General features: G+C 39.4%; 1 protein-coding gene across 3 annotated transcripts in view; it reads left to right on the forward strand.

The window, feature by feature from the left end:
• The window catches only part of ARHGAP28 (Rho GTPase activating protein 28), a 75,771-nt gene that overhangs the window by 32,808 nt on the left and 27,065 nt on the right, over positions 1-15,898 (forward strand). For all 3 annotated transcript variants that reach the window (XM_032987679.2, XM_009964026.3, XM_032987680.2), the window contains exons 2-3: positions 8,269-8,471; positions 13,085-13,302. In XM_032987679.2, coding sequence (XP_032843570.1) covers positions 8,269-8,471; positions 13,085-13,302 — 421 coding nt within the window. The remainder of the gene's footprint in view (positions 1-8,268; positions 8,472-13,084; positions 13,303-15,898) is intronic.

A 15,898-nucleotide genomic window follows, 5' to 3' on the forward strand; every position in this document is an offset into this window, starting at 1 on the left:
CATATACATTAAAACGTATTTAAAGGAAAACCCAATAACACAAAAATAAGTACTTCTTGTTCGCTTAGGTCCTGAAGTGTATGAAAAAAAATTAATGGGTGGAGTGGTGACATTTATTTAAAAGGGTGCATTAATTATAGGATATGAGAAAGTAATAGTTGAACTTCACTTAAAACTAAGCACAAAGAAAACTTCAAATACATATTGCATAACTTTGAGCTTCTGTTTAGTTTACATGTTCATTCTCTAAAAGTATCTGCTTCCCTTAATTGATTATGTCAGGATCTTAAAAAGCTTACCCTTGAAATGTACATGGTTGCATTAGACACATTCCGGGTGATAGTATGGTCCAGCTCTTTATGTTGTTACCTTAATTCAACCAAAATGACTGAATTTGTCTTGAAGTGTTTCAGAGAGAGAGTCCTATAAATATTGTGAGTTTCTTAATGGTAATAATCATGCCAGTTGAAGGGATAGCTCCTATAGAACGATCTAAAATAAAAATAAGTATATATTCTTCCACAATTGCCACATAAATACAGGCTGTACTGAAATCTGTAGAAAGTGTGACCCCTTAAGTTTCACTGTTTTATCGTGCCTGATGACTATTTTAATATTTCTTTTTCTTTAGAAAATCTAGTTTGTGCTTATAGGGCCAAAAATCTTTTAATACTCTCCAGTTTACATTGCCTATAGGGTTTACTTGGTTTGCTTCTTCGCTTGTTGAATGATTTAAACCTCATCAGAGCTCTTAAACCTGTGTATTTCCTACATTTTTAACTATATCCTGTTATTTGATAAATAACGAGTCTGGCTAAGTGTGAGATGCTGGCAAAAGCTTATCTGTTTTATTGTGGGAGAAGATTCTGGAATAGTCTGCACATTATCCTCCTCCTCCTAGCCTCCTTGGTATTTGTAGTTGCACACACATGCATGCGTAGTGGCCTGACATACCGCTTGGCTTGACACGATGCTGTCCCGGGTGAGTGCTTACAAAGCAGTTTCTTACCTTAGAATTGACACTGCCAGAGAAGTAGGAAGCAAAAGAGAAATACAGCTTTTCCACCACCTTTTGTGAGAGCTTCCTCACTATTACAGATAGCTCTCTGAGGAGGGACTGAGTGAATGCAGTGAAGAGCATTAAACTTCATGCAGTACCAGAATTTACACAGGATCTAATGCATTTGTGCTTCCTGCTCTCCTTTTCATTCATGTGACTCTGCTTCATCTTTGCTTGCTATTTTGAGTAGGAAAGACACCAGGTAGCTGCTTGCACTAAGCTGCAGAATGAAGTGTGTCTGCCTCATGCTTACTGTATGGCTTAACTGAGTAATTCATGCCAAGAGCTGGTAACGTTATAGTAGTAAATCCAGGACTGCCATACATCTTGATTTCAAACTCAGTTCAGGTGTAATTTGAAGGGTTTGCCTTGGATTTTGGGGTGCTCAGCTAACTAGCGATCTCTCTGGGTGAGTGCCAGACAGCTGGAATTTTTGGAGGCATCTACTCAATATGAGTGAATAAATTGTATACTGCGTGCAGAGAGAGGCCAGTTCTCCTGGAGGCCTTCATCAGCTCTGAGGCATATGTACATGAACTGTCACATCCAGTGGGTACAATGCTCAGACACAAATCATTTCTACTGTACAGACACAGTAGATCAAACATTTCCTGGAAGCACGGGATTTCCTAAACCCACAGTACATGGCCCATGTGCCTGTGTTTCTTCCTGGAAAACTTTGGCCTGCCCTTGATACATGGATTTGTTTTATATAAAAACAATTGGACTTAAGCAAGCACCAACCCAACAAAAGAATTTGTCACTTCTAACAATAAGAATGTGTTGGAAATGTTTAAGATGTTTAAACTGGCTGCTCACAACCAGCTTTTGTCTGCTGTAGGCCATGTCCAGATGCTTCTTACCTTGCCCATACCCTTTGAAAATTACATCTAATATATTCTGCCATGATCTTCCCATATCCTTAAGTCTTCAGCATTCAAAACTAGCTTATCCTGCTTCCACTTAATGCATAGGAAAAGAATTCTTTTCCAATTCCCTTGAAAAAAAATGGTTAACAGAGCATACTCTTGCTAGCGTTAATCATTTGGGAATCCCTGCTGCCCTTTAGGAACAGCCTTGTTAGGAGAACGAAGACAAAAGAGAGTCCCTTTCTGAATTTGACAGACACATTGAAGCCATGTAGTGCACTGTCTCATTGGGCCAGCGCTGAAGTGATGTGATTGCCAGTGTGGAGGAGAGGTCTGGGTCACGTCCCCAAAGGTCATCGTCGCCAGCAGGCAATACCTAAAGAGTATATTCCCTGCACTCCCCTAGCTCAAAGGATCTGATTGTGCGAGCCCTCACATTGAAACACACAAACAGAGAGAGATTCTTCTTCAATCTCCATGCTCAGCCACAGCACAGTCACAATGTGGCCCTTGTTGCAGACAGGGGACTTCATACTGCTTACGAAAAAGTTGCGTAAGAGAGAGCTGGAGAACTCAAGGTGAAATGCATTTTCAAATGCTGACAGGTAACACTAGCATGAAAACTGTACAGCTGAACCTCCTAACTCCTGTTAATACCTTAAAGAATTGCAGATGAGTTATAAATAAATAAATGAAACTCTTTCAATTCCTTTAAATCTTACAAGTCTTTAAATCTTAAGACTCGTTCAACAAGTACTTTTGGTCCAAAAAATGTTTGTGGAGACAGAAAAGCACTGTTGGAAGAAAAATTAATAGTTGACAGAAACATATTTTGTATAATGTTTTGTAGAATACAAAGACATACAAAGTACTGAATTCCCGTGTTTTCAAGTCTAGGCGATATACTAAGGTGATAGCTCAGCCTATTTTCAAACCCAGCTTTGTAACAAAGAGCACTGAGATTTATATGATTTTGGAGTTTGCTAGGCAACAGGATGGAAAAATTATTAATGAAATAAAATCCTATTCTGCCTCTCACTCAAATACTCTGTTACAAGGGGGCCTCGGTGACATCTCTGTGAAATAAATGATCATGATAGGTTAAATATTTGCTATGCTAGATATTAGAGGAAAAAACAGGGAAACTTTAGGATCCACTGCCTACAACTTGCCTAACATCTGCAAGATAATCAGAAGCAGAAGTGTGCAGATGGTGTCGGGGGGGATATTGTCTGAGGTATACCCCCTTTCTGTGAGCAGAAGCCACCAAGCATGGAGAGAAGGAAACAAGCAGACAGCAAACAGTGCTGGAACAGGGTCACCAGGCAGGAACCAGAAGATGAGAGATCTGGGGCAAGAGTGAACTGTGTTATGAACTGTGCACAAAAATACTATTTCTAATGGCTAGACTCTTCCTTTGCCTGGAATTTGTACATATTAATAAATAAATAAATAAACAAATAAATAAATAAATAGATAAATAAATAAATAAATAAGTAAATAGATAAATAGATAAATAGATAGATAAATAAATAAAATATTGGCACATGACTGATTCCTAATATTTCAGAACAGAGAAAAATACAATTCTTGATAAAGAGGAATATTTTTTTTCCCTATCAACACAAGCTACCATCCTCTTTTTTACATTTGGGAAGATCTGAGCAAAGAGAAGGTAATTTTTTTGTCAGAATTCGGTGAATCATTATGTTAAACTGAAGGATATAAAGGTCTGGGTACAGGAAACAACACTGTACTCTGCCACTGTTATATTTTTCAGGCACTACTGACATCACTGGACTAAGTGGCTATACTGATAGAATGATTGCAATATGAAAAGGTCGATTTTATTCCTAAAACGTCCAGGAGAATTTTCTTCCTTCATCTTCCCCATTCCTATAAATGTGACTAATTTTGGTGAGGCAGGTTCAGGACCCACTGAATGAAATGAAGCATAATAAGTCACAAAAGTAAGATGTCCTTAAACAAGGATTAAATGCTGGTTTTCACTACAAGATGACTTTACTGCTCCCATTTGTTTTATGAAAACACAAGCTTCGCTTTACTATTAGTCAGTCTCTGAGCAATCATTAGGTACCACTGAACCAGATCCTTGTGCGGTTTGACAAACCTTCACTTTTGGGATAGGATAAGAATTTGATTTGGCTTAGCTATTTTGAAATCAATGTGTGCTGTCAGACCCTGAACAGCACACTTCTGCACAATATGCAGAACATAAAATATAGGTTTAGTAGGCCTGGTTTTCTATTGCATTTCATCAGCATTATAAACATACACTAGGGCAAAGCCAGAGTCAAACGGTTGAATCAGCCTCCTTGTGCCCAATGGAAATAACCCACTTCTTTGCAAAAATCTGCAGAAAGCTTTCTACATGATATCATATTTCTCCTTACTGGCACTCTTTAACCCTTTCTTCTGTGACCAATATCCAGTAATAGAGGAGTTCTTTGATAACATTGGCTGTTGTAGTACACTTTTCCCTTCCTTCTTTTTCTTTTGTTTTTCAAGGGTTTGGGTTTGTGTCTGTGTGGCTTTTTTTTTGTTTTTTTTTTTCCTAATTCCACTCTGAAAACAATTTCTGCGTGTTCAGTGGAGTCACTGTAATTTTTGCTCAGTGCTTTAAGGTTCATCCTTCTCTCCCAGAATTTTCCATCTAGGAAGACAGGATCTGAGATTCCTCCTGTGTTTCATTTAGTCAGCCTTTCAGACTAGTTCACCACTGCTGTGTGTGTGAGGGAGCAAATGAAACTGAGCATGAGCTTCATGATTACTACTTACCTAACAAGACTAGTTTTCAAATTTTCTGCAAGAACAACTGATTAGACTCCATGAAAACATTTTATTCCTGTAAAATTCTCTACAGACACTGAGAAAAAGAGCAAACAAGCCAGAAAGCCTTGAGGGTGAAAAAGGTATCAGGAACACAGGTTTTCTGCCAGGAGAGTTCCCGGGTGACAGGCAACCTGGGCTTGTTGTGCTATTTCTAAGACAGGCAGGCAGCTTGCTGAGTCAGTACTCATTCAGTGTCCTTCAAGAATGAATTGAAAGAAGTGAAGAATATACTTTGCTTCCTCAGTAGGATTTTTTTTTTTTTTCCTGAAACTGTTTTGAGCATCTTTGGCTGGAAGAAATAGAGACAACAACCATTATCACATAAAAGCAAGACCACTTCCTCCGGGACAAACACCACAGGTATATGGGTCAAAATGGCAGCTGGAAGTCCTTTCAAACACATGAGCTTTTAATAGGCAGTCTCAGAATAATTGCAGAAGGTTTGTACCAGACCACCTGGAAACAAGATTCAGCTATTTACCAGTAAGGTTAAGGCACTTCTGCCTAACCTTTATTACAGGAATTTTACACAGCTTGATTTATTCTGGGATGAGATAACAAGACTCATATATGAGGTTTTCAGGAGACTTCATTCAGCTGTTTTCCAAATAAGATCTGTACTGTTAATATTGTTGTAAATGCACGTTAATTACCCAGGAACCTTAGACGTATTTGGTAAAGTTGGTTGTCACAGCAGTTGTTGCTATGCTATGTGGTCTGTTTTGCATTTAGCTTTTTGGTATGGTAATATTACAAAATAGCATACTCACTGTGGGGAGAAAAAAACCAACCCACCAAGCCTCTTTCTTCCTAATATGGTGAAATAAAAGGCCTTGGTCTGAGCTAGCTGAAGTGCTGATGGAGTCAAAGCCCAAGGATCAGTCTGGTGTGGCGCATGAAGAGAACGAGGGTCATGGTTAAGATTGACACTGGGAGGGAAGGAAATGTTTAAATTCCCTGATCATGACTAAATAATGGGAGCCAGTGACGCTATCAGGGAAAAAGCCCTCTTCTCGTCCCAGCACGTGTTTGATTCCAGACTGGCGAGAACATTCCTTCCTACTATTGCTGGTGTGGGAGATCTGGGCTGTGCTATATAGCAGATGTAGAGACTTATTTCTCACAAAGGTTTATACTAAGCAGGGATATGAATTGCAGAGTGGGCAGCAGCATGGAGGTCTGGGGCAGAGCCCTGAGCTAAAGAGGAGGCTGGTGAGGGACTGCACACCTGACACCAGGCCTTGGCGGCTCTCTCTGCTTCTATATTGCCCAGTGAGAAGGGGCCCCAAATGCCGTTAGAGGGCCAGGGAGTTTTGCCTTTTTCCTTATTTGTGTTCACTATCACCTTTCAAACAAAAGAGCGCAGTGTTTCACAACAGTGAGCAATTGGCCAGCAGGAGCTCTTTCCCCTGTCCCTACCGGCTCGCAGCTGGAGACATGAGGTTTTGGGGCTGTTTCTCCAGGGTTCTGTTCCTTCTGGTAAAAACTTCTCCTCAGGGATCCTTGGTACAGTATTAACTCATGATATTTAAGTCCCATGAGACTTGTTTTTTTTCCTTTTACTTGCTGATGCAGGGAAGAGATAGGTGAATTCATAAAACAATAGGGACTAACATGTCCAGATACATAACTCCAGTAATTATGATTTATCAGGTACCCCAGTCATCTGAGGCTTTGCAAACAAAAGACAACTGAAACACTCGTGTCTCCCCAGAGGGAAAGCTACATGGAAAGCACTCAAATAGCTTTAACCACATTTGTGTCAGAAATTCTTCTCAGATTTGGTGACTGTGGCTTGTTCTAATTAAAATAGTAACAGTTTCAACACTATGTTTAAAAGCAAACAATTATTTGCTGTTTATGAGGGGAAAAAGGATAGAAAATGAAGATAGCATTTCTCTTCCTGGAGGTCATGTCTCCACAACACCAAAGAACATTTTCTTCTGCTGAAATATTGTCACTCATCAGAAAGCTTTGCTTCCCAGAAGCTGACCAGGAGCATGGGCAGGTTGGGCAGCCGAATCATCCATATTACACCTCCTTGTGTTCAGAAAGATGTAAAGGCCTCAGCTTTGCCTTTTTAAAGCACTGATAATGTCCACAGCTGGATCTGTTGTGCCTCAGTGTTTCCACAACAGCTCACCGACGTTGGGCTCAGACCTAACCCAGAAGGGGTTGCCTGAGACCACCCAGACAAAGCAAGGAGGCTCAGGGAAGCAGCCAGAGGATGCAGCAGAGGTAGCAGTGTAAAGGGGAGAAGCATGTCCAGTCAGCTTTATTAAATAATTTACTGTTTATATTTCCATTATGAAAACTCTGACAAGGAGGGAAATACTGAAAAGGAAGTACCTTTTTTTTTAGAGGAGTAAAAGTGATGCTTGTGGTTTTAAACAAAGGCCTGTTGTGAGGATGATGCCATAAAGAAAAGGAAGAGAAAGGGAAACTTCATTTGAATCAATTCAGATAAGAGAAGGCCAGAAGACCTTATGACAGAATTTTCCATTAATTCTTGTAGTCTAGCTCTCTGCCATTATGTTACCTCCTGACTCTTTTGTACAAATATTGTTGTGGTTATTATTACTGTTTACTGTAACTAATCTAATTACACTTACAAAACTTGCTTATAGTATTGCAGCCATAATAATGCAAAAGAGCAAAGTCAGACAAGACTTTTGTGGTGGGTGTTTTATAAGAATTTGAATGAACTCGTATAACTGTCTTCAGCTGTGAGAATTTACAGTGGGAGAAGACAAGAATAAAGGAGTAAGGAACAAACTACTTTGTTTTGTTTCAATCACTGTATTGAATCATAACTTGAAATTTGACTTTTAGTGAATTATAAATTTTTTTGAACCTGTGATCAAAACCTTTTGTTTGACCTAAGCCATATTATTTCATTTTAAAGACAAATTTTCTTAAGGTTTCTTCTATTTTAATTTAATTTTTAAAAAAATAATTATTTTTAAGACTTTTCAAATAAAAGGTAATTATTCTTCTGAATTAGAAGAATTTCAAGTTCTTAATTATTTTCTGGAGCCAAGATGAGTTTGTAAAATGTTTTAGGGCTCCCAAGTCTGATTATTTTTCTCCAAAGAAGCTTACACTGGAGCATTTCAGTCAGTAAGTGAAACAGGAAAGGACATAAAGAGAAACTGAGGCACATATATGTTTTTATAATACTTTTACAGCGTCTCATAGATGGATATCAGTGTCAGAAATAGAAATTGCATCTTCTGAGTCCCCCTCTATGGTGTAAAACACTAAAGGACATTAAAGAAGTAAATTATTAGATGCAAATAAATTTCCAGCCATAACTGTTACAAGCAAGATCATAAAGATCACCAGAACTGTGCACTTTGCCTCCAACATCTTGTTCTCTGCTCCCTAGTACAGTCACGAGTGAAGCCGTAGTTGCATTTTCTGTCTGCATGGTACAAGTTAGCATGGTAGAAAGGTATATTTATTTTCATCGCTATCTCTTTCCAGAAAGTCTCTCCCTCGTTGTCGAAGAATTAACAGGATGCTTTCCAATGAGTCGACACCTCCTCCTGCGTTCAGTCGCTCCAACTCACAGGCCTCCATGGACAGCACCTCCATGGAGGACTTCTGGTGTGAAGTGGAGAGCATCAAGGAGAGCAGTGAAGATGGATCTGAAGAAGCAACACTCTTGGAGTTCAAACCCGCTGATGGTGAGCACACAAACATCTCTTCTTCCTCATACCTGGGCTTTGCCTCATCTCTTTAGTCATGCTCTGAACTTCCTCCTCATGTCAGCCAGTATGAGCAAAAGTACTAGGTCGGGTCTATGATCATTGCAGCTCCACTTCTGAACATCACACTGAATTTACAAGCCATCACTGGAAAGAAACTATAATTCGGTCTGGTTTATGCACTGGGGCTGGTAATTGACTTCTGAAATAAGGTTTTTTGCACTGATTTGATTTGTGCTTCAGGAGAACAGATATGATATAATTCAGAAAAGAGAGGCACTAAATGAAAACTTCATCTTCAACATTAAATAAACTAAACAAAAACATAGAAAAGGACCAAAATGTTCATTTAGTATACTGGAATTTTAAATTTTCTGGCTTTTGGTAGAATATAATAAAGAAGTTAAGAAAGTCTTGAAGCAATTTTTAGCTAGATATCATTTGGTACTGTCAGTAATTTGATAACTGACCATTTCTCTGAGATTGCCCAGTTTAGATATAATTCAAGGACAGACTAGAGATAAGCCTGAATATATGGATGCCTACATCATTCAGACTCACCAGTTGTCAAAATTAATTCATCACTTATACAAATTATTCTGAAGATTACTACCTCATTCTGTTACCCTAATGTTTTTCCCTCTTTTTTCCATAATGTATTTGGAAAAACATGTAATAGTCTGCACTAGTTTGTTTCAGTACAGCTTTGTTAAATAATTTGATAACATCAAGAACAGCAGTTCTTGTTCTTTCCAGTTATGACCCCACTTACAAATGCATTATATTGTGCAACACAAAATACCAGGTGTTACTATAGGATGAAACTGAATTTCTTTTGAGGTCATTACCCACCGATAACTGCTGCAACCCTTTTGTGGATCATAGCCACTAGCCTGATAACTGCTGATCTAGGGATAGATTTTGAAGCAATGGTGTGTTCTTTCCATACAATTATTAACACGCATGATGATGTATTTTTCTTACCTTGACGTGAAATGGGATGTCGTTAACTCTGCTACCAGGAAAAAGGGTGAAAAGGGGGAAAAAGTACTACTTTATTAAGCAACCAAATATGTAATCAGTCATGATAAGTATCCCACACAGAGGTATCTAGATCCAATCATGTACCGGTTCCATGGGGAACGCCTCCCACTCACTGGTTCCCAGTAGGGCTGTCCTGGAAGCAGAAGGAGAAGAATCCATTCATCAGAAGTCCTGGTCTGCTGTGAGGGTTATGGTCTGACATCTTAAATCCAAACTGCACTTCTTTGTGCTGGCCTGTGGTCTCAAATAAAAATAGATCAAGGTGTAACATTGAAACTTTATGGCTATTGTTATGGGAAGGCAGAAAAGCAATCTGCCTCAATCAGTTTGACCTTATTGGGAAAATTCCTGTCTGATCATGCTCTCCAGCTTGGAGACCCCAGATAGAGTTTGTGAATCTCTTAGTGTCTTCTTCATTCAATTGTCAGTGTGAACTGGGTGTCCCTGATTGGCCTGTACAGTCTGTGGAACGTCACATATCTGTGAGTTACCAAGCTGGGTAAGTTAGTAGGACAAGGCAACACAGGGGCCCACTTTCCATGTTCTCAGAAACTTTTCCATCAGTTTCATCACTGCTGAACTAAATCTTCACAACAGTGCAAACTCTGCTGCAGTCCCATGCTACCTTTTGTCTGATTACACCTCATTACATTGCATTGATTTTTTCCTCTCTGTCCTGAATTAAAAACTGTCAGGTAAAATGCAATACATCTCCACACTTCATTTACCTTCATACTGTTGTTTTAAACACATATATAGTGCATACACCCACGCACAACCAGGCCGTGCTTGTCCTACTTATTAACTTCAGGAATATATTCAGTCTGGGATTATAAATCTTGGAAATAATAGTGAGTTCTATTATGCTTCTAATAGGATAATACTCCTTGCTGAGGATCAAAACACTAAAAATCAGTGTGGAAGTCCTCAGGGCAAAATGAAAACAAATATTCATCACCCTTTTGAGATGTCTTTGAGAGGAAGAGATGCAGAATGCTTAAGAAGGAAGACAAAGGGTGATAGCAACCAGGCACCACTGATATTGTCGAAACCACGGTGCTTTTTTTTTGCCAGACCGCAAGTGCAAGGGGAAGACATTAGCACACTTACTCTGTTGACATTAGTAGCTATGGTAAGTAGAAAAAACAGAAGATCTTAACAAGTGATACAAGAGATGAAAATGTAGGGGAAGAGGAAGTCATGGGGTATTTAAGATGGCAGTGATGTGCAGAACTGCTTTAAAACTTGGTGTTAAAAGGCTGGGATGCTGTGAGTTATTTGAGGTTATATCTGAAATTCAAAGAGAGGCACACCTCTTTCCTAGAAATCTCTATGAGAAAAAGAGAATTACCAACCAGAGGGAACCCTCTCAATTATCTGTTTGTCTTATCTGGTGGCACAGAATCAAACACAGTATCAAGACCCTGCTGTATATGTAGCTACCACTATAAAAATGTTTTGTAAACAAACGTAGTGGGTTTTTTAGCCCTTATTTAAACTTATACGTCATAAAATTTTGAGGGGTTATTTAATGCAGCAATTCCTTCTCTTTATTAGTTTTACTCCTCTGGTTGTTGTCGTTATTTCTTAGTCTATTGTTTGTCAATGGTTGGAACAGGAAAAAGGCAAAAGCCAGAGGAAACGAGTCACAGGGATAGCTGGTAAGCAGACAGAATTTCATGTATGCTCTGCTATTTTTTATAGCATCATAAAAGCCAAATTTGATTAAAGAATAAATTATTCAAAATAATATGTCACGACAAAAGCCAAAATGAATATAATTAAGAAACAGAAACATGAATGGATGTGGCTAGAACAGCAGCACACGGAAATGAGAAGAGACCTTAGAAAGAAGAGTGAGGATGGCAGAAGAACCATTGGTTCAAAGCTTACAAAGAAGGGAAAGGAACAGCCTGCCATCCTATATGTGGATACAGAAAGGATCAGAGCGGAGACAAGCCACTTCATAGGATACAGGGCTGGTCACACCCCTGTCTAACATAGAGCAGGGGCTTTAGAATTAGATATTTTTGTAGAGCTTTGTAAAGAGACAAGACAGTTAACAATCAAGTCAGTGATGGCAAATGTGTAAGATGATTTCACTTGTCCCTATGTCCAGGCCCATAATTTTCATTTTTGTGTATCTAACTGCCAAAGTGCAGCAGACTGGTATCTATCAATCTGCCTGCATTCTGATGTCAAGAAGAGGCAATAAAGGAAGAGTAGAAATACCAACCTGACATTAAGTCCAGTTCTGGGACAAGAACAATATCTGCATTGACTAGTTGTTTTATAGAACATGCTGCAAATTAACCCATTTCCTGTTTGACCTGTTTATTTGTAATACCTCTTCTTCAGTCAAAGCTGGAATGCAATTATTGTCTTCTCTCAAGCAGCATATTGCTGAGCTAAGATTGTTCACAGAAACAAAATGAAGGCCCTCAAAATCTCCTAGATGAAGAGAGATTTTAAAAGACCATGACTGTATACTTTAAAAAGCAGACAAATAAAAAAAGCAATTACAACAAAATTTAAAGTTACTAAATGATTTAGAGAAGGTAGATTGGGAGCTTCTCCCTGTCCTACAGTAACAGGGGATATTAATTTAATATAACAGATAGCAAGCTGAAACCTTGTATTGGCTTTGCATGTCAAGGTTATGGTAGTGGGGGGGCTGCAGGTGTATCGCTGTGAGAAGATGCCAGAAGTTTGTCCCATGTCAGATAGACCCAGGAAAAAAAATACCTTTTCACACAATGCATGATCTCACTATGGAGCCAGTTGTGGTGTTGAACAGGACTCAAGAAGATATTACTCATTAATCAAGATACCAAGAAACTCTGGGGTGTAGAGTGCTAGCCAGTCTTTAATTATTTGAAATCAGATGATACCTAGCATGCAAGAATATCTATTGCTGCATCTTCCACCCCTACCTGACCTCTTTGACACCTACCCATACCTGACCCTTGCTCTTTAGCGAGCAGCTTCAGCTCTTAATCGGTTTTTTCAAAAAAGGCTATTGGACTAAGTGGACATCAAGCTTCTGTCAGTGTGGCATCTTCACTAGTTGTCCGATTATCACCTGACTCCCTGGCATCTCAAATCACATCCTTAGTGTGCAAATACATTATTCTATTGTATATGCCACTTCACTATTTTTGCTTATTTTAATTGGAATACCAATTTAATTTCCAGTTGTCAAGTGTCTTCATCCGATACAACATAGTATAAATGGTAATCAAGGGGATTTATGCTCTTAAATGAAGGGTTAGTTTTTAGTGACCTTGTGTCAGGGTAGTTACTCTACTGCCTTCTTCACATGAGTATGCTGATGCACAGGTTCAAAACGCCTCTTCTGTTCTTCTAAGCCTCTCCTGTGCAGACACTGCCAAACTGAAAGTTGACGGTATGTTAACAAATCTAAATTAACTTACACTTGTGTCCTTAGAAAGATTGGAAATGGAGTCTTCTCAAGGTAAAGGCTAAGGCAGCAGTCCACCATGTCACTTCCCTTGCCAGGTCTGGTAATGTGCTCTCTTCTTCTGCAGAAGGGGAGCTGGAGGCAGAATGGCTGCAAGATGTAGGTTTATCTACATTGATCTCGGGAGCTGAAGAGGAGGACGGCCAAGCCCTACTGTCCACTCTGACCCGAACCCAAGCTGCTGCCGTACAGAAGAGGTACAACACCTACACTCAGACCCTCAGGAAGAAGAACAAGCACACAGTCCGGGATGTGCGAGACATCTTTGGCACCAATGACTCTTCTGTAAGTAGATAATGCATCCTAGTGAATGCTTTTGAGCTTAGTTTTTTACGCATTTTACAAGTAGCTTATCAAAGCTTCTACCAGACAAGAACCATTTTCTGCTGACAATGTATAGACAGCCAGTAGCAGTTCCTGAGCCTAAGTCCAGACTTTTAATGCTCTATTTATAACATTTTAAGAGAAAAAGAAGAAATCAATTAAAATGGATGGTGCACAGTTTTGCAAATAACCTGTAACATAATGTTGTATTTGTTGCCAGCCTTCCTCCTCCAATCTCCTATCAAGACTAACATTTACTCCTTTATTTTTTCAAAATTGGTGAGTTACTCTTGGCAGCTATTCAAATTTTTGCTGGCTTCTGGGGACACTTGCTATTTACTCAGCAGTCTCAGCAGTGAAGTAAAACTTATCTAATGAAGCAAGTGGGGTTCAAATATGCATAAGCAATTAAACACCTGCCGGCATGATTGCAATGGGTACACTGGCAGTTACATTTCACTTATGTAGCAAATGAAAATCTATTAACTGTTCATTTGCTTCACGGCTTCAGAAATGAGCATTACCTTTGGTGGTTTCATCCCCTTTTCCCTGAGGATAGCTCTAAATGCACAAATTCCTATCCTCACACATTTTGATGAATGCAGTCAAATGTGTGAGTTTAGTCCAATGCTCAAAACAACATGCATGACTTTATATATGTCAGTCATGATGTCTTAAATGGGAGTCGCCAGTAAGCTCACAAGCTTTGAAATTAATACTAAAGTTCTTGCCATTACAAAACTCAAAGAAACTCTTTTTCACTATGAAATTGCTTTGTCATTTTCTATTTGTCCTACCTTCTCCTCAAGGCTTGACATCCTGGATGAATTTAAAACAAAAAATTGGGAAACAAAATAGTAGCTGCATAATTATATTAAAATTACAAAGATATAGTGGTTGGGGAGTTAAATTATTTGTCTCCAGTTTAAGTATCTGGGCTCTTTGGAACCTCTTACACATATTCCACAAACATATCCAGAAGCATCTAGTGGTTTCCTGTGGGCAAACTTTCTTGTATGAGAAATCATCAGGCATGTTTGCATGAACATTAAAAAGCTGATGGCAGTTCTTATTAGATTAGCACATTTCTCCTGATTCAAGTATCTGTAAACATTAATGTGTTTGAAATGTTTAAAAATTATAATAAAGCTTAAATTTCCTAGTAAACTTCAATCAACTAAATGAATATTGTGCCCATTCTCTCAGATAGGCACATTATTGATCTGGTTTTGACCTGATTATTTTTCACCTCTGTTTCTCACTTGCTAGAGGAATCAGGAGCTTCAGAGCCATTGCCCTTCAAATCACTGTTTTACCTCCTCTGAAATTCAGCTCACTTACTAGTTCTGCATTGTGAAAGTTTGAAAGATAAGACCAAATAAGTAATTAAGACTTCTAATTCTTCTTTCCACAAAAAATATGCTGTTCTGCAGGGTGCTTACCTAAACGTTAAACAAATACAGCTGCAGAGCACACCATCACCTCCCTCCAATGGGCTGCAAAACAGATTGTATTTCTAAAAGCCTGCAAGGTTCCCAATACCACTTTGACATTCCCATTGCTCTTATCTCTGCTGTTTATTATGGGATTTAGAAACTTCACCCTAATTACCAGCTCCTCAGGGATAAACACACTGCAGGGGAGATTGTGCCCTAACCTGGGGGTCTCCCGAGTAGTCCTTTCTCAGGGGGTATCAGCTGAAGCAGTCCTTCATGCTCTGCTACCTCTTCGGGCATGGCACTACAGCTGTCGATGAATCTTTATGATGAATCAGTTTGGGAAAGTGATCCACATTAAAAACAACCCAGCCAAAAAGGAAGAGCAACAGGGGACAGGGAGGGGCAAATTTTTTCAGCACAGCTGCTGAAGAGAGGCTGTTAAAAAGACTGCTTGAAATGACATGCAGTTTTGCTTTCCCATCCTGCTTTTTAGTTGGGAAGGCAAGAAGTAAATGTGTTGCAAATAGCAAAACAGCACTAATTGTTTCACATAACTTTATAATCCTCCCCATTAGGAGGATGGATTTACACCTTCCTCCCAACAACCTAAGCAGGAGCCTAGAGGGATGGGTCACAGGATGGATTACTCTAATCTGTGGCTAATGATGAGATAAAAGGTGATTAGCTCACTAGGGTCACCTGAGATGAGATTTAGGGGACTACTGAAGAGGCATAAATAGTTGTTATTCAGGGTTGGGAAGAGAGATTTGCCCTAGTTTCTTCTCTCTGTTCTGAAAAAAACTGCCTGCTAGACGTTTCACTATTACTGCCTGGTAGGCAGTTTCTGTGAGGGTCAGCACAGAGCAAAGGGTGGTTTTCTCTCATCCTGCCTTGAGGCCGATCCTCTCAGGGAAGGAGTGTTCCATCAACAGCCCTAGTGGACTGAAATGCAAGCCGTATTTCCTTTTTTTGTTTGCTCTCATATTTTGTTTTGTTTTGTTTTCTGTTGCCCACTCTGCAAAGGTGCCATGATCTCTGGGGGCAAAATGCAGCACCTGCGGTACCTTGCCCCTCAGAGAGTGTTGCCTTGCCGGAGCAGCTGGCCCCAGCTGAGGTGC

The sequence above is a fragment of the Tyto alba genome, unplaced genomic scaffold, assembly GCF_018691265.1.
Source record: "Tyto alba isolate M040663 unplaced genomic scaffold, T.alba_DEE_v4.0 Super-Scaffold_27, whole genome shotgun sequence".
NCBI lineage: Eukaryota > Metazoa > Chordata > Aves > Strigiformes > Tytonidae > Tyto > Tyto alba.